The sequence below is a fragment of the Scylla paramamosain genome, chromosome 10, assembly GCF_035594125.1.
Source record: "Scylla paramamosain isolate STU-SP2022 chromosome 10, ASM3559412v1, whole genome shotgun sequence".
Classification (NCBI taxonomy): Eukaryota; Metazoa; Arthropoda; class Malacostraca; order Decapoda; family Portunidae; genus Scylla; species Scylla paramamosain.
This window is the reverse complement of record NC_087160.1, coordinates 4941756-4966775: the sequence shown is the minus strand read 5'-3', so window position 1 is coordinate 4966775 and position 25020 is coordinate 4941756. Positions and strand designations below refer to the sequence as shown.

Genomic DNA, 25020 nt, shown 5'->3' with positions numbered 1-25020 from the left:
AGTATAAGCCAACATTCAAGACCAGTTTATGTTAGGACCCTAACTCCCCTTCCCCTCCCTGACTACTGACAGAGGAGGATCTCTGCTTATTGAATGGGAAGTTTCACTGAGGGTTTAAACATTTCTTTTACAGCAGTAGCTACCAACACCACCTCCACCACTTCTAAAACAATCACCACAACAACAACAGTAACTGCCCCCACCACCATACTAACCTCAGAGGATGAGGAACATATTCCCACAACATCCCATGCCAGCTACCCTCCTACAACCCTTACCCCAAATTCTGCTGATGAGCAGATTACCTCTCCACCCTCCTATCCTATAACCTCTGAATCAAGAGAGACCTATTACCCCACAGACACTACCTCCATCTCAATGACTGAAGTCACAGTTAAATCATACACAATCTCAAGTACGGAGGGAGACATAGATACATTCTTGACCACTACCACTCCATCCCCAACACACCGCACCTCCAGGCAGACAGATGACCCACAAACAACCTCACCCACCAAAATTATCACTAAAGAAACAGACACATCTGTAGATTTCACAGACAATATTCTTACCTCAACATTTTTTCCAGATACGAAATTTCCCAGCCAGCACACAGTCAGACCAGAAGTTACAACTTATGCCACGGAATATACAAATACAGACAAAGCATATCCAACAGCCTACATAATTACAACTCATTTTGAGGCTGAAAAAACACCTGAATATGCAACCGCATACACTAAAAAAACATATCCACAGCATTACACCACATCACCACACTCCAACAAAACATATCTATTAGGCTTCACTACATTGCAAGACACTACGACATCAACACATGCACCTGATGATACCACGGAAGCATACACTGGTATAACAAATCCACCTGCTTATTCCACAACACCAACCTCTGAGACAACACTGACACCAGTGTCAAGAACAGAAGAACCCTCATCCTTCTCCACTTTTGAAACACATAGACCTGGCAACACCACATTACCTGATACTCAGTCAACACATACAACTGGCTACACCACATTACTTGAGACTCAATCATCACATACACCTAGCTACACCACATCATCTGACACTTTGTCAACACATAAACCTAGAAACACCACTTCACCTGACACTCAGACACCACATACACCTGGCTACACCATGTTACTTGACACTCAGTCACCACATACACCTGGCTACACCACATCACCTGACACTCAGTCACCACATACACCTGGCTTCACCACATCACCTGACACTCAGTCAACACATACACCTGGCTTCACCACATCACCTGACACTCAGTCAAAACATACACTAAGCTATGCCACATCAACACACACTAACACACCATTGACTTCTCATGACATTGGAGCAATGCATCCACCTACTTATCCCACAACTCCAGCCTCTGACACAACACTGACACCATTGTCAAGAACAGAAGAACCCTCATCCCCCTCCTCTTTGGAAACATATACACCTAGCTACACCACATTGCCTGACACTCAGCCAGCACATACACCTGGCTACACCACATCACCTGACACTCAGTCGCTACATACACCTGGCTATACCACATCACCTCACACACAGTCACCACATACATCTGGCTACACCACATCACCTGACACTCAGTCACCACATACACCTGGCTACACCACATCACCAGATACTCAATCAACACATACACCTAGCTATACCACATCACCTGACACTCAATCAACACATACACCTAGCAATACCACATCACCTGACACTCAGTTGCCATATACACCTGGCTACACCACATCACCTGACACTCACTTGCCACATACACCTGGCTACACCACATCACCTAACACTCAGTTGCCATATACACCTCGCTACACCACATCTGACACTCAGTCAACACATACCCTTGGCTACACCATATCAACACACAGTGCAACACCATTGACAACTGATGATATCACAAAGGCATACGATGGAGCAACACTTCCACCTGTTTATCCCAAAACACCAGCCACTGACACAACACTGACACCAGTGTCAGAAACAGAAAAACCCTCGTTCACATCATCTTTGGAGACACACACATCTGGCTACAGTACACCATCTGACACACAGTCAACAGATACACCTGGCTACACCACATCACTTGATACTCATTCACCACATACACTTGGCTACACAACATCTCCTGACACTCAGTCACCACATACAACTGGCTACACCACATCACTTGACACTCACTCACCACATACACCTGGCTACACCACATCACCTGATACTCAGTCAACACATACACCTGGCTACACCACATCACCTGACACTCAGTCAACACATACACCTAGCTATACCACATCACCTGACACTCAGTCAACACATACACCTGGCTACACCACATCACCTGGCACTCAGTCAACACACACACCTATCTATACCACATCAACACACACTGCAACACCATTGACAACTAATGATACCACAAAAGCATACACTAAAGCAACACTAGCCACTGACACAACACTGACACCAGTGCCAAGAACAGAAAAACCTTCATTCCTCTCCTCTTTCAAAACACATACACCTGACTACACCACAGCACCTGACACTCAGTCAACACATACACCTGGCTACACCACATCACCTGACACTCAGTCAACACATACACCTGGCTACACCACATCACCTGACACTCAGTCAACACATACACCTGCCTACACCACATCACCTGACACTCAGTCAACACATACACCTGGCTACACTACATTACCTGACACTCAATCAACACATATACATGGCTACACCACATCACCTGACACTCAGTCACCACATACACCTAGCTACACCTTATCACCTGACACTCACTCATCACATACACCTGGGTATACCATATCATTTGATACTCAGTCATCACATATACCTGGTTATACCACATCACCTGGCACTCAGTCAACACATACACCTGGATACACCACATCACCTGACACTCACTCACCACATACACCTGGCTTCACCACATCACCTGACACTCAGTCAACAAACACACCTGGGTACACCACATCTGACATTCAGTCAACACATACACCTGGCTACACCATATCACTTGATGCTCAGTCACCACATACACCTGGTTACACCACATTACCTGATACTCAATCAACACATACACCTAAGTATACCACATCTCCTGACACTCAGTCAACACATACACCTGGCTACACCACATCACCTGACACTCAGTTGCCATATACACCAAGCTACACCACATCTCCTGACACTCACTCAATACATACCCCTGGCTACACCAAATCAACACACAGTTCAATACCATTGACAACTGATGATATAACAAAAGCATACATCGGAGCAACACTTCCACCTGTTTATCCCATAACAACAGCCAATGATACAACACTGACACCAGTGTCAGAAACAGAAAAACCCTTATCCACATTCGCTTTTGAAACACAGACATCTGGCTACAGTACACCACCTGACATACAGTCAACAGATACACCTGGCTACACCACATCACTTGATACTCAGTCACCACATACAAATGGCTACACCACATTACTTGACACTCATTCACTACATACACCTGGCAACACCACACCACCTGACACTCATTCAACAGATAAACCTAGCTACACCACATCTCCTGATACTCAATTACCACATACAACTGGCTACACCTCATCACCTGACACTCAGTCACCACATACAACTGGCTACACCACATCATCTGACACTCAATCAACACATATACCCGGCTACATCACATCAATTGACACTCAGTCAACACATTCATCTGGCTATACCACATCACCTGACACTCAGTCAACACATACGGCTGGCTACACCACCTCACCTGATACTCAGTCAACGCATACACCGGGCTACATCTTATCACCTGACACACAGTCACCACATACACCTGGCTACACCACATCACCTGAAACTCAGCTACCACATACACCTAGCAACCCCACATTACCTGACACACAGTCACCACATACACCTGGCTATCCCACATCACCTGACACACAGTCACCACATACTTCTGGCTACATCATATTACCTGACACTCAGTCAACACATATACCTGGCTTCACCACATCACATGACACTCAGTCAACACATACATCTGGCTTCACCACATCACCTGACACTCAGTCACCACATACATCTGGCTACACCACATCACCTGATACTCAGTCAACACATACACCAGGCTTCACCACATCACCTGACACTCAGTCACCACATACACTTGGCTACACCACATCTCCTGACACTCAGTCACCACATACATCTGGCTACACCACATCACCTGACACACAGTCACCACATACACCTGGCTTCACCACATCACCTGACACTCAGTCACCACATACACCTGGCTTCACCACATCACCTGACACTCAGTCACCACATACACCTGGCTACACCACATCACCTGACACTCAGTCACCACATACACCTGGCTACACCACATCTCCTGACACTCAGTCAACACATACATCTGGCTTCACCACATCACCTGACACTCAGTCACCACATACACCTGGTTACACCACATCACCTGACACTCGGTCACCACATACACCTGGCTACACCACATCTCCTGACACTCATTCACCACATACATCTGGCTACACCACACCACCTGACACTCAGTCACCACATACACCTGGCTTCACCACATCATCTGACACTCAGTCACCACATACATTTGGCTACACCACATCACCTGACACTCAGTCAACACATACACCTGGCTTCACCACATCACCTGACACTCAGTCACCACATACACTTGGCTACACCACATCTCCTGACACTCAGTCACCACATACATCTGGCTACACCACATCACCTGACACACAGTCACCACATACACCTGGCTTCACCACATCACCTGACACTCAGTCACCACATACACCTGGCTTCACCACATCACCTGACACTCAGTCACCACATACACCTGGCTACACCACATCTCCTGACACTCAGTTAACACATACATCTGGCTTCACCACATCACCTGACACTCAGTCACCACATACACCTGGCTACACCACATCACCTGACACTCAGTCACCACATACACCTGGCTACACCACATCTCCTGACGCTCATTCACCACATACATCTGGCTACACCACACCACCTGACACTCAGTCACCACATACACCTGGCTTCACCACATCACCTGACACTCAGTCACCACATACATTTGGCTACACCACATCACCTGACACTCAGTCAACACATACACCTGGCTTCACCACATCACCTGACACTCAGTCACCACATACATTTGGCTACACCACATCTCCTGACACTCAGTCACCACATACATCTGGCTACACCACATCACCTGACACACAGTCACCACATACACCTGGCTTCACCACATCACCTGACACTCAGTCACCACATACACCTGACTTCACCACATCACCTGACACTCAGTCACCACATACACCTGGCTACACCACATCTCCTGACACTCAGTTAACACATACATCTGGCTTCACCACATCACCTGACACTCAGTCACCACATACACCTGGTTACACCACATCACCTGACACTCAGTCAACACATACACCTGGCTACACCACATCTGACACTCATTCACCACATACATCTGGCTACACCACATCACCTGACACTCAGTCACCACATACACCTGGCTACACCACACCACCTGACATTCAATCACCACATACACCTGGCTACACCACATCACCTGACACTCACTCACCACATACATCTGGCTACACCACATCACCTGACACTAAGTCACCACATACATCTGGCTACATTATATCACCTGACACTCAGTCATCACATACACCTGGCTACACCACATCACCTGATACTCAATCAACACATACACCTAGCTATACCACATCATCTGATACTCAGTTGCCATATACACCTGGCTACACCACATCACCTGACACTCAGTTGCCATATACACCTGGCTACACCACATCTGACACTCAGTCAACACATACCCTTGGCTACACCATATCAACACACAGTGCAACACCATTGACAACTGATGATATCACAAAGGCATACGATGGAGCAACACTTCCACCTGTTTATCCCAAAACACCAGCCACTGACACAACACTGACACCAGTGTCAGAAACAGAGAAACCCTTATCCACATCCTCTTTGGAAACATACACATCTGGCTACAGTACACCACCTGACACTCCGTCAACAGATAAACCTGGCTACACCACATCTCCTGACACTCAGTCACCACATACAACTGGCTACACCACATCACCTGAGACTCAGTCAACACATTCACGTGGCTACACCGCATCACCTGACACTCAGTCAACATCTACACCTGGATACACCACATCACTTGACACTCAGTCAACACATACACGTGGCTACACCACATCAACACACACTGAAACACCATTGACACCTGATGATACCACAAAGTCATATACTACAGCAACACATCCACCAGATTATCAAACAACACTGACACCAGTGTCAAGAACAGAAAAACCCTCATCTTCATTCTCTTTGGAAACACACACACCTGGCTACACCACATCTCCTGACACTCAGTCACCATATACACCTGGCTACACCACATCACCTGACACTCAGTCAACACATTCATCCAACTACACCACATTGCCTGTCACTCAGTCACCACATACACCTGGCTACACCACATCACATGGTACTTATTCACCACATAGACCTGCCTATACTACATTACCTGACACACAGTCACCACATACACCTGGCTACACCACATCACCTGACACTCAGTCAATGCATACATCTAGCTACTCATCATCAGGTGAAATTCAGTCAACACATACACCTGGCTACACCACATCACTAGTTACCAGTGAAACAGATTCACCTAGTTACACTACATCAACACACACTGAAACACCATTGACACCTGATGATACCACAAAAGAATACACTGGAGCAACACATCCACCTGGTTATTCCACAACACCACCCACTGACACAACACTGACACCAGTGTCAAGAACAGAAAAACCCTCGTCCACATCCTCTTTGGAAACACATACACCAATCTACACCACACCATCTGACACTCAGTCAACGCATACACCTGGCTACACCACATCATCTGACACTCATTCAACACATACACCTGGCTACACCACATCATTTGACACTCAGTCAAAACATACAATTGGCTACACGACATCACCTGATGCTCAATCTCAACATACATCTGACTACACCACACCACTTGACATTCACTCACCACATACACCTGGCTACACCACATCACCTGACATTCACTCATCACATACACCTGCCTACACCAAATCACCTGACATTCACTCACCACATACACCTGGCTACACCACATCACCTGACACTCAGTCAACATATACAACTGGCTACACCACATCACCTGATACACAGTCAGCACATAAACCTGGCTACACCACATCATCTGACACTCAGTCACCACATACACCTGGCTACACCACATCACCAGACATTCAATCACCACTTACACCTGGCTACACCACATCACCTGACACTCAGTCACCACATACACTTGGCTACACCACATTACCTGACACACAGTCAAAACATACACCTGGCTACACCACATCACCTGACACTCAGTCAACACATACACCTGGCTACACCACATCACCTAACACACAGTCAACATATACACCTGGCTACACCACATCACCTGACACACAGTCATCACATAAACCTGGCTACACCACATCACCTGACACACAGTCAACACGTACACCTGGCTACACCACATCACCTGACACACAGTCAACACATACACCTGGCTACACCACATCACCTGACACACAGTCATCACATAAACCTGGCTACACCACATCACCTGACATTCACTCACCACATACACCTGGCTACACCACATCACCTGACACTCAGTCAACGCATACTCCTGACTACACCACATCACCTGACACACAGTCATCACATAAACCTGGCCACACCACATCACCTGTCATTCACTCACCACATACACCTGGCTACACCACATCACCTGACACCCAGTCAACACATACACCTGGCTACACCACATCACCTGACACACAGTCAACACATACACCTGGCTACACCACATCACCTGACACACAGTCAACACATACACCTGGTTACACCACATCACCTGACACACAGTCAGCACATAAACCTGGCTACACCACATCACCTGACATTCACTCACCACATACACCTGGCTACACCACATCACCTGACACACAGTCAACACATACACCTGGCTACACCACATCACCTGACACTCAGTCAACACATACTCCTGCCTACACCACATCACCTGACACTCAGTTACCACATACACCTGGCTACACCACATCAACACACACTGAAACACCCTTGACATCTGATGATACTACAAAAGCATACACTGGAGCAATAGTTCCACCTGGATATCCCACAACACAAGCCACTGACACAACACCCACATCACCTGACACTCAGTCTCCACATACACCTGACTACACCACATCACCTGACACTCAGTCAACACATACACCTGGCTACACATCACCTGACACACATTCACAACATACATCTGGCTACACCTTATCATCTGACACTCAGTCACCACATACACCTGGCTACACCATATCACCTGACACTCAGTCAACACATACACCTGGCTACACATCACCTGACACACATTCACAACATACACTTGGCTACACCATATCACCTGACACTCAGTCACCACATACACCTGGCTACACTATATCACCTGACACTCAGTCAACACATACACCTAGTTACACCACATCACCTGACACTCAGTCAACACATACACCTGGCTACACCACATCACCTGACACTCAGTCAACACATACACCTGGCTACACCACATCACCTGACACTCAGTCAACACATACACCTGCCTACACCACATCACCTGACACTCAGTCAACACATACACCTGGCTACACTACATTACCTGACACTCAGTCAACACATACACTTGGCTACACCTCATCACCTGGCACTCAGTCAACATACACACCTATCTACACCACATCAACACACATTGCAACACCATTGACAACTAATGATACCATAGAAGCATATACTGAAGCAATGTTTCCACCTGGTTATCCCACAACACCAGTCACTGACACAACACTGACACCAGTGTCAAGAACAGAAAAACCTTCATTTCCCTCCTCTTTCAAAACACATACACCTGACTACACCACATCACCTGACAGTAAATCAACACACACACCTGGCTACAGGACATCACCTGACACTCACTCAATACATACACCTGACTACACCACATCACCTGACACTCAGCTAGAACATACACCTGGCTACCCCAAATCACCTGACACACAGTCACCACATACACCTGGCTACACTACATCACCTGACACACAGTCACCACATACACCTGGCTACACCACATCACCTGACACTCAGTCATCACATACACCTGGCTACACCACATCACCTGACACTCAGTCACCACATACACCTGGCTACACCACATCACCTGACAGTCAGTCACCACATACACCTGGCTACACCACATCACCTGACACTCAGTTACCACATACACCTGGCTACCCCACATCACCTGACACACATTCACCACATACACCTGGCTACACTATATCACCTGACACTCAGTCAACACATACACCCAGTTACATCACATCACCTGACACTCAGTCATCACATACACCTGGCTACACCACATCACCTGACACTCAGTCAACACATACACCTGGCTACACCACATCACCTGACACTCAGTCAACACATACACCCAGTTACATCACATCACCTGACACACAGTCACCACATACACCTGGCTACACTACATCACCTGACACACAGTCACCACATACACCTGGCTACACCACATCACCTGACACTCAGTCACCACATACACCTGGCTACACCACATCACCTGACACTCAGTCACCACATACACCTGGCTACACCACATCACCTGACAGTCAGTCACCACATACACCTGGCTACACCACATCACCTGACACTCAGTTACCACATACACCTGGCTACCCCACATCACCTGACACTCAGTCAACACATACACCCAGTTACATCACATCACCTGACACTCAGTCAACACATACACCTGGCTACACCACATCACCTGACACTCAGTCAACACATACACCCAGTTACATCACATCACCTGACACTCAGTCACCACATACACCTGGCTACACCACATCACCTGACACTCAGTCACCACATACACCTGGCTACACCACATCACCTGACACTCAGTCAACACATACACCCAGTTACATCACATCACCTGACACTCAGTCACCACATACACTTGGCTACACCATATCACCTGACACTCAATCACCACATACACCTGACTACACCACATCTTCTGACACTCATTCAACATATACACATGACTACATCACATCATCTGACACTCAGTCAACACATACACCTGAGTACACAATATCTCCTGAAATTCAGTCAACACATTCACCTGGCTACACCACATCACCTGTCACAAAGTCACCACATACACCTGGCTACACCACATCACCTGACACTCACTCACCACATACACCTGGCTACACTACATCACCTGATACTCAGTCACCACCTACACCAGGCTACACCACATCACCTGATACACAGTCACCACATACATCTGGCTACACCACATCACCTGACACTCAGTCAACACATACACCTGGCTACACCACATCACCTGACATTCAGTTAACACATACACCTGACTACACCACATCAACACACACTGAATCACCATTAATACCTGATGATACCACAAAAGCATACACTACAGCAACACAGCCATCTACTTATCCCACAATATCAGCCTCTGACACAACACTGACACCGGTGTCAAAAATAGAAAAACTCTCATCCACCTCCTCTTTGGAAACACATACACCTGGCTACAGTACACCATCTGACACTCAGTCAACACATACTTCCAGCTACAGTACATCACCTGACATTAAGTCACCACATATATCTGGCTACACCACATCAACACACAATGAAACACCATTAACAACTGATGATACTCCAAAATCATACACTGCAGCAACACGTCCACTTGGTTATCCCACAGCACCAGCCACTGACACAACACTGACACCTTTCTCAAGACCAAAAAAGCCTTCATCCCCCTCCACTTTGGAAATACATACTCTTGATAACAGAACAGAAGTACACACAACACAACCACCAGATTACAGTGCATCACTGCACACTGAGACAACATACCCATCTGGTGATACCATAACACCACACACTGAAACACCATTAACTCCTAATGACACTGGAGCAACACATCCACTTGCTGATCCCACAACACCAGTCTCTGATGCAATACTGACACCAGTGTCAAAAACAGAAAAACCTGTTTCCCCGCCTTCTTTGGAAACATATATACCTGATAACAGAACAGAAGAGATGCACACAACACAATCACCTGATTACAGTACACCACTGCACTTTGAGACAACTTATCCACCTGGCAATACCATAACACTGGAGACCGAAGTAACACTGCCACCTGGCTTCACCACTTCCAGGTATACTGAGGCACATACACCTGGTTACAGCACATCACCATACATTGAGACAACAAATACACCAATGTACACCATAGCGCCTGACACTAAGGAAACACATCGTCCTCTGTACACCACTTCATTTCCTACTAAAGCAACACAACTACCAAGAGACAGTACATTGTCAGATACTGAATCAACATATCCACCTAGCTATTCTTCAGCACACACTGAAGGAACACATTCATCTGCCATTCCATCAACCACAACCTCAGACACCACATTCACATCCCACTCCACCTTAGAAACACCTCAATATGATACCACAACAGAGGGGGTACACACTCCACAATCAGGTTTCACCACTCCAGTATACACTAAAACAAACCATCCACATGTCCACTCTACATTACCACATGTTGAGACAACACATCCACCTGGTTACATCACATCATCTGACATTAAGACTACTCATCCACCAGGATACTTCGCAACTGAAATACCCATTGTTGATCTTAAAACAGATCCCCCTTCCAGTAATATTACATTATCTGTTCCAACTACATCTCCTGACATGTCTACAGATAGACTTACAAGTCCCATGTCTATGGAGGTATCCTACCCATCCATTCCTTCCACTTATCCCACCCATCCTTTCATCCTGCCCACCACCACTATTGTCCCTCCCATTATAACAATACCTTGTGGAAAGGACAAGAAGTGTAGTGAAGATAAGGTGTGCTGGGAAGGTGTTTGTTTGCCAGTCTGCACCAACGTAGCATGTGGTGTCAACAGTCAGTGCCTCATCGTCGCGCATCGACCTCAATGTACCTGTTTACCCGGCTACCATGGCGACCCTCACATCCAGTGCTTCAAACTAGGTATCTTTATTGCATCCTCCTATCGCACAGTAAAGTTTAAACATCATGAAATTTGCAACTGCTATGCGTGTTTTTCTTCAAATTCAGTAAACCATATGTTTGGAGGATGTTAACTCTTTTACTCGAAAAAAGTCTGTTGAATTGTATTTTCTATTTTTCAATTGAGCTTTGAATGTGAGCGTCCATGAATGTGAACTTAGTTTTTATCTGTCTCTCCATTTATTCGTTTTTTTTTCTTTTTTACTTTATCTCGTATTATATTCTATTATTACGAGATTCATGACTCTCTTGGAAAATTCTGTGTAGAAATTTTTCCCTTTTGTTTCAGAGGCTTGCAAACTGCCTCTTTCCATGTCTATGTTGCTGGTCTGACACCTTGTCAGTTCCTCTCCCCTATTGCCCTCTTTCTGCAGCTACAAAGACCCTTCACTCATTTTGTACCTCAACTCGTGCGTGAAATGAACTAAAAGTATTGCCACAACATGACACACTATAGTATGGACAGTCTTTGCTTCTCATGGAACTACGGATTTCCTTCTTGTTTCTTGGTCTTGAAATACTCTGGCTTCTTAGAACCATAGCTAATGTCATTCCATCTACCTTCTCAGTTCAGTTACTGTAGTGATGTACCTCAAATGAGTAGACATATCTGAGATCTGGAAGACCAGATTGGAAGAGTGGGTGAAAGTATATGGATAGGTGTCTTGGAAAACTGGAGTGTCTTCATTTCCCACAAGGGAGAAAGTTTTCCATGGGGAATGCAATGCCTTTCTCATCTGAAATATTTTCTTCTCTGGTTTGTGTGTGTGTGTTTGAGTGTGTTTGTGTGTGTGTGTTTGTGTGTGTGTGTGTGTGTGTGTGTGTGTGTGTGTGTGTGTGTGTATGTGCATGTGTGTACATGTGTGTGTGTGCGTGTGTGTGTGTGTGTGTGTGTGTGTGAGAGAGAGAGAGAGAGAGAGAGAGAGAGAGAGAGAGAGAGAGAGAGAGAGAGAGTATTGTGTATGTATGCACTAGATGTTTCATGTGACCTCATTAATGTGCAGAATATAACTGGGCAATACCGGGCTGTTTGTAAAATCATATTCTTGCATGCTTTGCTTGACTGAATTTTCATGACTCATATTACAAGAATGGCAGGTTTTCTGTCAAAATTAAGAGTATGCATGTTAAACTCTTAGTTGTCTCTTAGGGCCATATTCCATTCTCTTGATATTTTTCCTTGGACATGATTGCTGTTTTTTTCATAGATTTCCTTTACTCAGCTGTCATAATCCTATGAATGAGTGTATATATTTGATCCATGCTCTATATGTGTGGATACAATTGAGTGTTTGTTGATCCATGTATTTGAGAGGAAAGTCATCATATCTTCACTGTCAACTGTATGATTTATTATTTGACATCAAACACAAAGTATTATTTCATTCTCTTTATGGACACCTGCTATCTCAGTTTGTTACACATTTTAATTCTAACTCTGGCTGTAACCATTTCTGGTGTTACAGCTGATTGAGGAAGTTCTCCTTGGCTATGACCACTTGTAGTGGTGCAATTATCAGAGATGAAACCTTCCTCTTTGACTATCACTATCCTTCTCCTGACTTAGCTCTGACACCCTCGTCGGGCTGCTCTTCGGACCTAATGTGCCCAGACAACATGGTTTGTTATGACCGGAAATGCAAGGACCCCTGCAACTTGGCCAATCCTTGTGCCGCCCGAGCAGAGTGCAGCACAAAGGCACACCGCCCCCAGTGTGTCTGCCTTCCAGGCTACACTGGTGATCCTTATACTTTCTGCGGCACTGATGCTATCATCCGTAAGCTGGCACACTCTTGTCTGACTGTCATTTAGCCACTTTGAGCCTCTCTGGCCCACTCAGCATTTTTCTCCAATTGACTATATATATTATACTAATTAGCCTAAAATAATAATATGTTTTGCAAGTTAACAGCTCCTACTCACAGGAATCACCACCCACACTCCTTAACCACTAACTTGGCCACCTCACAGAAGTGGGGTGCCGTGGTAACAAGGACTGCCTCTCAACACAAGCTTGTATTAACAACGAATGTCGTTATCCATGTGATGATGAACCATGTGGCACCAATGCTGAGTGTATCAATAGTGACCACAGTGCCCAGTGTCGGTGCCGCAATGGATTCCAAGGTGACCCTCTCAAGGGTTGCTCCCCAGGTAAGTCATCACCCAACATCCCCAAGCTTTCACTGCTATCAAATTTTTCTTGATATCTATGAGCACATTCATGTGGCAGTGTAAGACATGTTCCTCAGTGGATGTGAGTACTGAGAAAGAAATTTTTTGTTAATATAGGAAGTTTATTGCATATCTCATGGAACATGTAATCTTAGCTATTCAGAACTATTAACATAAGTAACAAGACTTACTGTTAACATACACATTGTCAGCTTTTGTATTGAAAACATTATGTATTTACACACATAAATGAGAAACTAAACTTCTTCATGCATGACTCATGACAATGCAGTGGGCTGCTTCACCCATCAAGACTGTGATCCTGATGAGGAGTGCTACAGTGGGCAGTGCACCAATCCCTGCCGACCTGGAAGTAACCCCTGCCCACCCTCTGCCACATGCCTCACCCTGACACATGCTGCCACATGCATATGCCCTGAGGGGTACACTGGTGTGCCTCTGCAGGGATGCACTTTGCTTTCCACCTGTGGTTTTAACTCAGAATGTTCAGAAAATGAAGCTTGTATTGATCGGCTTTGTCAGGACCCTTGCAAGACAACATCATGTCCTAAGGGAACACTCTGTAGAGCTGCAGACCACCGTCCTATGTGTTTTTGTCCTGAGGGTTATACAGGAACACCTGAAGTGGCCTGTTTCCATACAGAGTGTGACACAAAGAATGAGTGCCCTCCAGGCCATGTGTGCCAAGGTGGGGTGTGCCAGGACCATTGCTCAGAGTGTGGGCAGGGTGCACTCTGTCACACAGAAAATGACTTGATCATTTGTCTCTGTCCCTCTGGGTTCACCGGAAATCCAAGATTAGGCTGTGACCCAAGTAAGACATTCTTCCCTTGCCTTTCATACTATATATTTATGTTTAATTGTGACATGGCAATCACTTTTATCCTTCATTACACTATCATTTCTTTCATTCATTTAATGCTTTTTTGACATCATCTTGACCTTGACATCTATCTGACTCTGGGACATCTCCAGTCCGTGGCTACTGCTCATTGGACATCGAGTGCCAATTGCAAGAGGCATGTGTGTCCAAGGAATGCCGCAATCCCTGCACCACAGTGCCTCCACCCTGTGGTGTGGGTGCCCGCTGTCGTGTCATCAACCATCGTACCATCTGTCAATGCCCTGATGGGTATGAAGGAGACCCACATGATACATGCACCCCAGGTAACACTTACCACCTGTGCATCAGAGCCTCGTCCATGCTCATTTGCCCCCTTGCCCTTTGTCACCTGCATGACCTTTGACTGACACTTTTATCATGGAGTGTGGTTTATCAGTAGACCAACTCACATGTGTTCATTTTTCTGTAATGCATATCTGCATGACAAATCTTTCCTCACCACTGTCACAACTGTTACTACCTTCTGAAGTATATGAGCTAGGAATGATCCATGCATCTCAGTACCACTATTGTAGACTTCCTCAACCTTTATTTCCTAACCATTCCCACAAAGTCTTCCAATTTTTTTTTTTTTTTTTTTTTGCATAGAAAAGTAACTGATCATAATTGGTATTTACATTGTGGGTTGTACTCATTGATTCCACTCCAGCATGAAACACTGGTTCTGCTTGAAATAACACTATTGTCTTGTCACCTTAAAATCCCCATTCAGTTGATACTTCCAGCTTCAATATATGTATTCTCCTAATATAACATGTATTGTACCTCTCTTTTCTTCACAGTCTCCTTGGATACTGGTCATTTCAGTAGGTCAATAATTCTGCTCATTTTCAAAATCTAATATTTTCATTTTCGACCATGAGATTACAGAGCTTCATTTGGAATCATTATTTACTCTCCTTTCCATCTCACTTCTTGGTTTACTGTCATTCTTTATTTCTGGACAAAATATTGACTTGACATGTGTTAAGTTTACATTTTAATGCAGTTTGACTACTGCATACATTTTGTGAAAGTTTTTGGCGAAGATGTACATAGCATTACCACTTCTGATTCTGTGCTTTCACTATTCATCTCTGACTTCCAGTGTTTGTTTTATTCTCTTCTAATGACACTTGTTGCCTTTCTTTGCCACAGTGAACATTGTAGGAGTCTGCCAGTACAATCAGGACTGTGCCACTAATCTGGCATGTGACCGCCTGTCTCGCACTTGTATGGATCCCTGTAGTAGGGACGAATGTGCCCCTACAGCTATCTGCCGCACTATTGCTCACAAGCCTACCTGCGAGTGTCCTGCTGGATACAGTGGCAATCCCAACATTGAGTGTGTCATCCGTAAGTGACTTAGTTCTAATACTTTTCAAGTCACCAACACTAGAAGCCACTGCACACAGCTTAGCACATTCAACATCTTACTGCAGGTGCAGTGCCCTTAATATATCACTTATGTCAAACTTTGTTGCCAGTGACATAGTTTGTTGTATAGAGAAGTAGAGACTGCCTCAGCTTGAAATTTACAACTATGGCTTTTCCAGCACCAAATCATTTTATAGAGTATGCTTTTACTTCATCATTAACATTTCATGGTATGTGTACACGTGTCATTCTTGTTTTCTTAATGGCAACTTATCATTATGTGTTACTGTGAGGTACAGATACATTTTAGGACCTATTTTTATCTAATTTCTTAGGACACTCAATAACTTCAAGGTAAAGTATATAAGCCTTCCTATCTTGCTTCTATACATGTTATGAAGATGCTTACTATTTTAGTATTTAAAGCTTTTTTTTTTCTTTTTTTTTTCCATTCAGTTTCTGTTTTTGAGTCAGTGATAATTTTTTGTATTTCTTGGCTTTCTTCCAGCGGTGGGCTGCCAGGACAATAGTGCTTGTCCACCCACACAGGCTTGCATCAACAATAAGTGCCAGGATCCATGCCAGTGTGGCCACAATGCTATCTGTGAAGTATCCAATCACAGAGCTGTATGCCGATGTCCACCAGGCTATATGGGTCACCCGATGAGTGGGTGCTTGGTTCCCTCCAACCCTTGTGACAATGATCCTTGTGGTGAGGGTGCCCTCTGTGAGCTGGATAATGGCAACCCTATTTGTGTGTGTCCTCGGGGCATGACTGGCAATCCCTTTCAAAAGTGCAGTAAGTGTGCATGGTATTGTGGTGTGCAGTGCTACTGCCATTATTATTAATAACACCACTTCTATTATTGCTAAATAATTTAACCACAATAGCTACTTTTATTACCATTACAACTACTACTAGTTTTACTGCTGCTGCTACTAGTACAACTTTTGCTGTTATTTCTGCCACCACCACCACATAATATGTAATAATAATATACCTATCTATATACTTGGGCAGCAATCCCACACAGGGTGATCCGGATAAGGCACCACACATTCACTCACACACACCACTTATGTTCTAAGCTCCTTTGGACCTCAGTGGAAAGGCAAAGTCTCTTGCCCACCATACTGTACCCAAGGAATTCAGGCACAGTACAGCTGGCAACACACATCACTCACACACACACAGCAAGCCCTAACAGCATACACTGGCTTAACCCTGTCCCTTCATAATGAGATAGTTCCCTACCCTGCACCTACTCTAATTGTGAGACCAAACCAGATGCAGGGTACTTCATGCTATGGAGTGCCCCCACTTTAACTGGACTCGTATGCTATTGGCTTTAGGCATTAGGGGAACCGTTACCCAGAGTGGATGCCGTTCCTGACCACAGACACTGACCAGCATTTGAACCCATGCACCTGAAGAACCCTTGGTCCCCAAGCATGCACCATACCACATACCAGTGTACTACAGTGGCCCCCAATAATAATAATAATAATAATAATAATAATAATAATAATAATAATAATAGTAATAGTAATGATAATAACACCACTAACAATATTACTATTACCACTACAATTACTTGCCACCACAACTACTACTATTACCACCACCACCACTACTACTATTACCACCACCACCACCACCACTACTACTACTACTACTACTATTACTACTACTACTACTACTACCATTACATATGTGTCAATCTGTCAGTGTTTATTTGTGTGTATGTCACATCTGGGTCACTGATGATGTACCCTTCTCCACCAACAGTTCCTGAAGGTGAAGAGTGTCAATTAAATGAGTGTGGCCCCAACTCAGGGTGTCGCCTGGTGAATGACAAGACTATGTGCTTCTGTCTTCCTGAATTTGTGGGTAACCCACCAACTGTGCCATGCAGTCCACCATTCAATCCTTGTGAACCATCACCATGTGGTGCCAACACTCAGTGCAATGTGGTCAATGGCTTCTATCGTTGCACGTGTCTACCAGGATATGTGGGTCAACCCAACACAATCCGAGGATGCACACCAGTTGTCAATCCTTGTGTTCCATCACCATGTGGGGAAGGTGCCCTCTGTGATGATAGCCGGAGCCCATACTGCTACTGTCGCCCAGGCCTTGTTGGTGACCCCTACACTGGCTGCAAAGGTAAATTAGTTAATCAACTGTACAGAAAAATTCTAATTGTTTCCCTATATTTGTTTATGCAAGTTTTGCACATGCACATTCTCTCTCTCTCTCTCTCTCTCTCTCTCTCTCTCTCTCTCTCTCTCTCTCTCTCTCTCTCTCTCTCTCTCTCTCTCTCTCTCTCTCTCTCTCTCTCTCTCTCTCTCTCTTACATGTATGAAATACACATCTCTCTTAACACATTTATATTTTTTATACACAGAACCCCCACCAGTTTGCAGAGCTGGTGTGTGTGGCCAGAATGCAGAATGTTTTGTACGTGGTACAAGCCTTGAATGCCGTTGTCGCCAAGGGTACAAAGGGAATCCAAATGAAATATGTGTTATTGAGCCTGGCAACCCATGTGAACCATCTCCATGTGGACCCAACACCCAGTGTACAATAAGCAATCTGAAAACTGCAGTGTGCACATGCCTTCCTCATTTCTCAGGAGATGCAAATTCAGCTGATGGCTGTACACCTGAGTGTACAACTCATGATGATTGCAACAGTGACAAAGCTTGTATCAACAGTTTCTGCATCAACCCATGTCCTGGTGCCTGTGGAATTGACTCTTTATGTAAGGTAGTTGCTCACCGACCTGTCTGTGCTTGTCCAAAAGGCTATGCAGGCAACCCATACACCCGCTGTGATCAACCACTTGAACCTATAATCCCTGGTAAAGTCCCACCAGATGTTCTAGGCAATCCTTGTGTTCCTACTCCATGTGGTGTTAACACTGAGTGCAAAGTGGAAGGCAGCAAACCTGTGTGTTTCTGCATCCCAGGCTATGTTGGAAATCCTGTCACCTCCTGCCGTCCAGAATGTGTCACCAATATTGACTGTAATCATGATGAGGCTTGTATTGATCAAAAATGCCGTGATCCTTGTGTTGGTATATGTGGTACCAATGCTCTCTGTGAGGTAGTCAACCACAACCCCATCTGCTTTTGTCCCAAGGATTTAACCGGAGATCCCTTCAGATTATGTCTAGCCATATGTGAGTATCTTAATTTCTGATATTACAATGTATTTAGAATATATTGCCTTTCATAGGTGCTGAACTTCATTATGCAGTACTAGTGTCTTGAAAATTACTTTTTGTTTCTTATGTTTTTTTTTTTAATCAGCCATCCCACCACCCACGTCCCCGTGCCAACCCAGCCCTTGTGGACCCTATTCAGAGTGTCGCCGTGGTTCAGATGACCGTGCTATATGTTCCTGTCTTCCTGGTTATTTTGGAAACCCATGTAGACCAGAATGCATCATCAATTCTGACTGTCCCTTGAACAAAGCATGTGTCAATAATGAGTGTGTTGATCCATGTGAAGGATCATGTGGAACAAATGCTATCTGCACAGTGGTATCTCACAAGGCCTCATGCACATGCCCAGATAACCTCAGTGGAAACCCATATAGCAGATGCTCTGAAAGAGGTAAGTGATCATTTTCTTTATTCATGGAGATCTTTTTTCATGTTGTGCTTTGTTTTTTCAATAATTCACTTAATCTTTAAAATCCATGTCTTTCTGATTGTTCTTTTTTTTTGTTCTTGATTGAGAGATTTTATTGAACAAGAATTCAAGGATTGTTCATTTTTCTTTGTTCTTGATTGAGAGATTTTATTGAACAAGAATTTAAGCAAGCGCATTATTTATAAAAAGTTAAATCATTAATGTTTCATTTATGCAGTAGTTCCTCAAGAACCACCACCTCCCTTAATCTGTGTGCCCTCATGTGGAGCCAATGCTGAGTGTAAGGTTGTGGGAAACAAGGGAATATGTACCTGTCTGAGTGGGTTCTACGGTCGGCCAGAGCTGGGTTGCACACCAGAGTGCTTGACCAACTTAGACTGTGACTTTAACCGTGCTTGCATCGACCAGCGTTGTATTGACCCTTGTGTCAGTTCATGTGGCTTGGGTGCCCAGTGTAACGTCTTCAACCACAACCCAATCTGCTCTTGTCCTGACAACATGGTTGGTGATCCCTTCAGAATCTGCATACCAGCACCAAGTAGGTCTTACAGCTTTTCATAACACTGCTTTTCATACATATCAGAATTTATATAACACTGCTTTTTGTAGGCCTGAAATGTTTACAGTGTCTAAATACTGATACATAGGAATAGTTACAAATATTAACTGTTATAATCTTTTCCAGCCCCTCCAATTTCTAAGTCGCCATGCCAACCCAACCCATGTGGTAGCAATGCTCGGTGCACACCATCAGGTGACAGTTATGTGTGCATATGTCTGCAAGGATATGAAGGTGACCCATACACACAGTGTCGGCCTGAGTGTCTTGTGAGCAGTGACTGTCCACTAACATTAGCCTGCATCAGCCAAAGATGCCGTGATCCTTGTCCAGGCAGTTGTGGTACCAATGCTATATGCACTGTTATCAGCCACAGACCAAGGTGTCTTTGTCCACGAGGATACTTCGGAGATGCCTACACCTACTGTCAGCTTCGGCCTCTTCCCCCTCGTAAGATCACATCGTCATGTTTATTAAAGTTTTGAAATGTTTAAACTATATCAGGTAATCTGGAAGAAACACCAATTAACAATCCAGATTATCTGATGGTTGAAAGAAAGATTTATGCCTCTGGTCATATACCACACCTTATCTTATATTTTACTAAAATGTCTTTTTTTTTTACCATAGTATGTAAATGTATTATAATATTACTGAATAACAAATAACCCATAGTAATATATATATATATATATATATATATATATATATATATATATATATATATATATATATATATATATATATATATATATATATATATATATATATATATTATATATATACATATATACAGTGTTCCCCTGCATATTTGCAGTTCTGTATTCGAGGCTTTGCACATTCACAGATATTTTTTTCCTAATGTACCTAACCTAATTAATGGGGAGTTTTTAGACTTACCAGATGTCATCACTGGCTCAGTCTTTTGGCCCATAAAGCTGGATTATTCTTTCAATCTTTGTAATTTACAGAAACCGTCAATAAAACAAACATATATGGGGGTAGGATGGGTCGTTAAAAATGAAAAATTCACTATGCAGTGGAACCTTGGTTCTCAAACTTAATCCGTTCCTGAATGTTGTTCGAAATCCAAAATGTTAAAAAAACAAAACTATTTCCCCATAGGAATCAATGTAAAATGGATTAATTAATTCCCAGACACCAGTCTACACTTTCTTAGCAGTTTGACAGGTGCTCCCACAGCCAAGATGGCTGCTCCACAACATCTCCACAGCTCACAAATTATTTAACTAGAAAGGATGTATTGAATGAGCTTAGTAACACAAAAATCATCAGAAGATACTGTTTAGACCATGCAGGTATTCTCTTTATCACCAATCTAGTGAGGGAAGCCTTACAGAGGGACACAGAGAACGGCAACTCACATACTGCCAAAATTAAGGTGATCATAACACTTAAGATATCTTGTTGTTGGGAAAAGCTACTGGAAAAAAAGCAGTTATGCAGTAGTGATGGCATTGTGGGATCATCAAGAGAGCCACAGGTGGCTCAGAATTATTCCTGAGTGCCGAAAACTGTTTGTTTACATCAAGGCTTTTCAACAGAATCACATTTACCTTATTTCAAAGATTGAATTACTGTCTTACAATCTGTCTCTCCTCCAGATATATAAAAACGAAGTAAATATAAATTGATAATAAACAGCAGCTTTTGCTGTGTCTTTTAATATTTTAAATAAAGTAACTTTGTTGTAGAACTGAATTATGGTACTGCAACTAAAGCAATAATGAGTTCAAAATTTTTTTTTTTTTTAAATCAATTTGTTCAAAAAGGGAGGCATTCAGTAACTGAGGCTCCACTGTATGTGTGTGTGTATATATATATATATATATATATATATATATATATATATAGAGAGAGAGAGAGAGAGAGAGAGAGAGAGAGAGAGAGAGAGAGAGAGAGAGAGAGAGAGAGAGAGAGAGAGAGAGAGAGAGAGGGGGGGGGAGGAGGAGGAGGTAAGCAGCAGCCTTAAAGGGGGCGTTATACCTGAAATTCGGTAAACGGATGTTCATTATATCAAGGGTTACTGTTCATATCAGTTTAGTCCCCTTTCATTTTCCAGTGTACTATATATTTTTTTATTAAAATGGTACACACTATACATACAATAATTGTTTTCTATTGTGAATTTTAAATGCACTTAATAAGTATGAGACATATATTTTATGGTTTAAACTATAAATGTAGATATTTCTGAGCCTTGTAGGGCTGGATTTGCAGATTTTCACTATTCATGGAAGGCTTTGGAACATAACTCCTGTGAATAGTGGCAGAACCCTGTATATACATATTTGCAATACAGTACAGGCATATTATCTTAGGATGCCATACTATGTTTTGGTCCGTGCACATGGCTGGATTTACATCTTACAAACCAGATCTTGTCCAACTTGTGATAATTTGTCCAGATGATTGAGTCCAATATAGCCATTATTTTGGTGTAAATGTCCAATATAATAAGAGTTTACTTTAGTCTTTAAGCAATAAATACTGTATTAGTTGGTGTATAAGGTACACCTGTTTTACAAAGACATTTATGAGGATAAAGCAAAAATATTTCTAGATGCAGGGCAAAGTTATAATTTTCTTTCTAGAAAGTGCATTGTATCATAATCCAGCAGCTATGATATGTCTATATTCTTCTTCATCTTAGCTTATCTACCTTTGGATTGTGAATTACTGAGTATTTTGACATGTCTTTTTTCTCCACTTTTTTTCTCTAAATCTTATTTTTTTTTTTTTTTTTTACCCATTAAGCTGTGACACCTGAGGCAGTAGTAAAGCCATGTGACCGCAACCCTTGTGGAGCAAACACCATCTGCCGAAATGAGGGTCAGATTGCAGTGTGTGAATGTCATCCAGAAACCTTTGGTGATCCCAATAACCCAACAGGATGTGTTCCTCAGTGTATTACCAACTCAGACTGTGACATGAAAGAGGCTTGCATCAGCCGTCGTTGCAAAGATCCATGCATTGGTGCCTGTGGTCTTCAAGCTCTCTGTGATGTGATAAACCACAACCCCATCTGTCGCTGTCCTACTGGATTCATTGGCGACCCTGCCTCTAGGTGTATTCCAAGTAAGTCTCTTCAATTTTCATAAATAAACTGAGGAAGTTTTGTGACTATAATAATGCTTGGACCACTTTCTGCTATTCATTCCATGCATATGCTTCTGTGGGTAAAACTTTAAGTAGGCTACTCTTCTTTATTTAATTTACATGTCCTCTTGTATTCTTCATGATAAGGACTCCTTGATTCATCTTCTTTAGTTCATTCATTACTCCATACATTGCAGCCCCCTCTTTCTCTCTGTATTGTTCAAGTCAAAAAAACAAGTTATTCCAATTTCTTTTCATAAGACAGCTCTCTCAAACTTGATTGTATTTTTGTTGTTGCTTTCTGCAATCTCTCCAACTTGCTCATATTCTTAATTTTTGGTGACCACACCACCACTTCATACTCTAATCTTGGTCTAATCAAGTTGTATTTACCTAGTTGTATTGTACAGGGCACAAGCCAAAGCTCATTTTGTCCTGTCTCCATAATCAAATTTGACCAGTTTCTCTTTAAACATGTGTACACTGTTTACCACAACCACCTCTTCCTTCAAATCATTCCAGACTTCAATAGTTCAATACAGGAAGCTGTATTTCTTGATGTTGCTCAAACATCCACTCTTCTTTATTTTCTTCCCATGCCCCCTTGTCCATCTCTCTTCCTCTTCCATCTGTGGTACCAAGTCATTTTTGTCTATTCTTTCTATATTGTTTACTAATTTA

The 25020-nt window shown here is 43.4% G+C and overlaps 1 protein-coding gene across 1 annotated transcript in view; it reads left to right on the top strand.

Moving 5' to 3' along the window:
• The window catches only part of LOC135104137 (uncharacterized), a 234452-nt gene that overhangs the window by 136620 nt on the left and 72812 nt on the right, over positions 1 to 25020 (top strand). Inside the window, exons 37-48 of the mRNA XM_064011167.1 lie at positions 134 to 12505; positions 14516 to 14698; positions 15012 to 15554; positions 15716 to 15907; positions 16782 to 16979; positions 17509 to 17799; positions 18790 to 19167; positions 19409 to 20185; positions 20316 to 20621; positions 20878 to 21198; positions 21346 to 21669; positions 23998 to 24318. Coding sequence (XP_063867237.1) covers positions 134 to 12505; positions 14516 to 14698; positions 15012 to 15554; positions 15716 to 15907; positions 16782 to 16979; positions 17509 to 17799; positions 18790 to 19167; positions 19409 to 20185; positions 20316 to 20621; positions 20878 to 21198; positions 21346 to 21669; positions 23998 to 24318 — 16206 coding nt within the window. The remainder of the gene's footprint in view (positions 1 to 133; positions 12506 to 14515; positions 14699 to 15011; positions 15555 to 15715; positions 15908 to 16781; positions 16980 to 17508; positions 17800 to 18789; positions 19168 to 19408; positions 20186 to 20315; positions 20622 to 20877; positions 21199 to 21345; positions 21670 to 23997; positions 24319 to 25020) is intronic.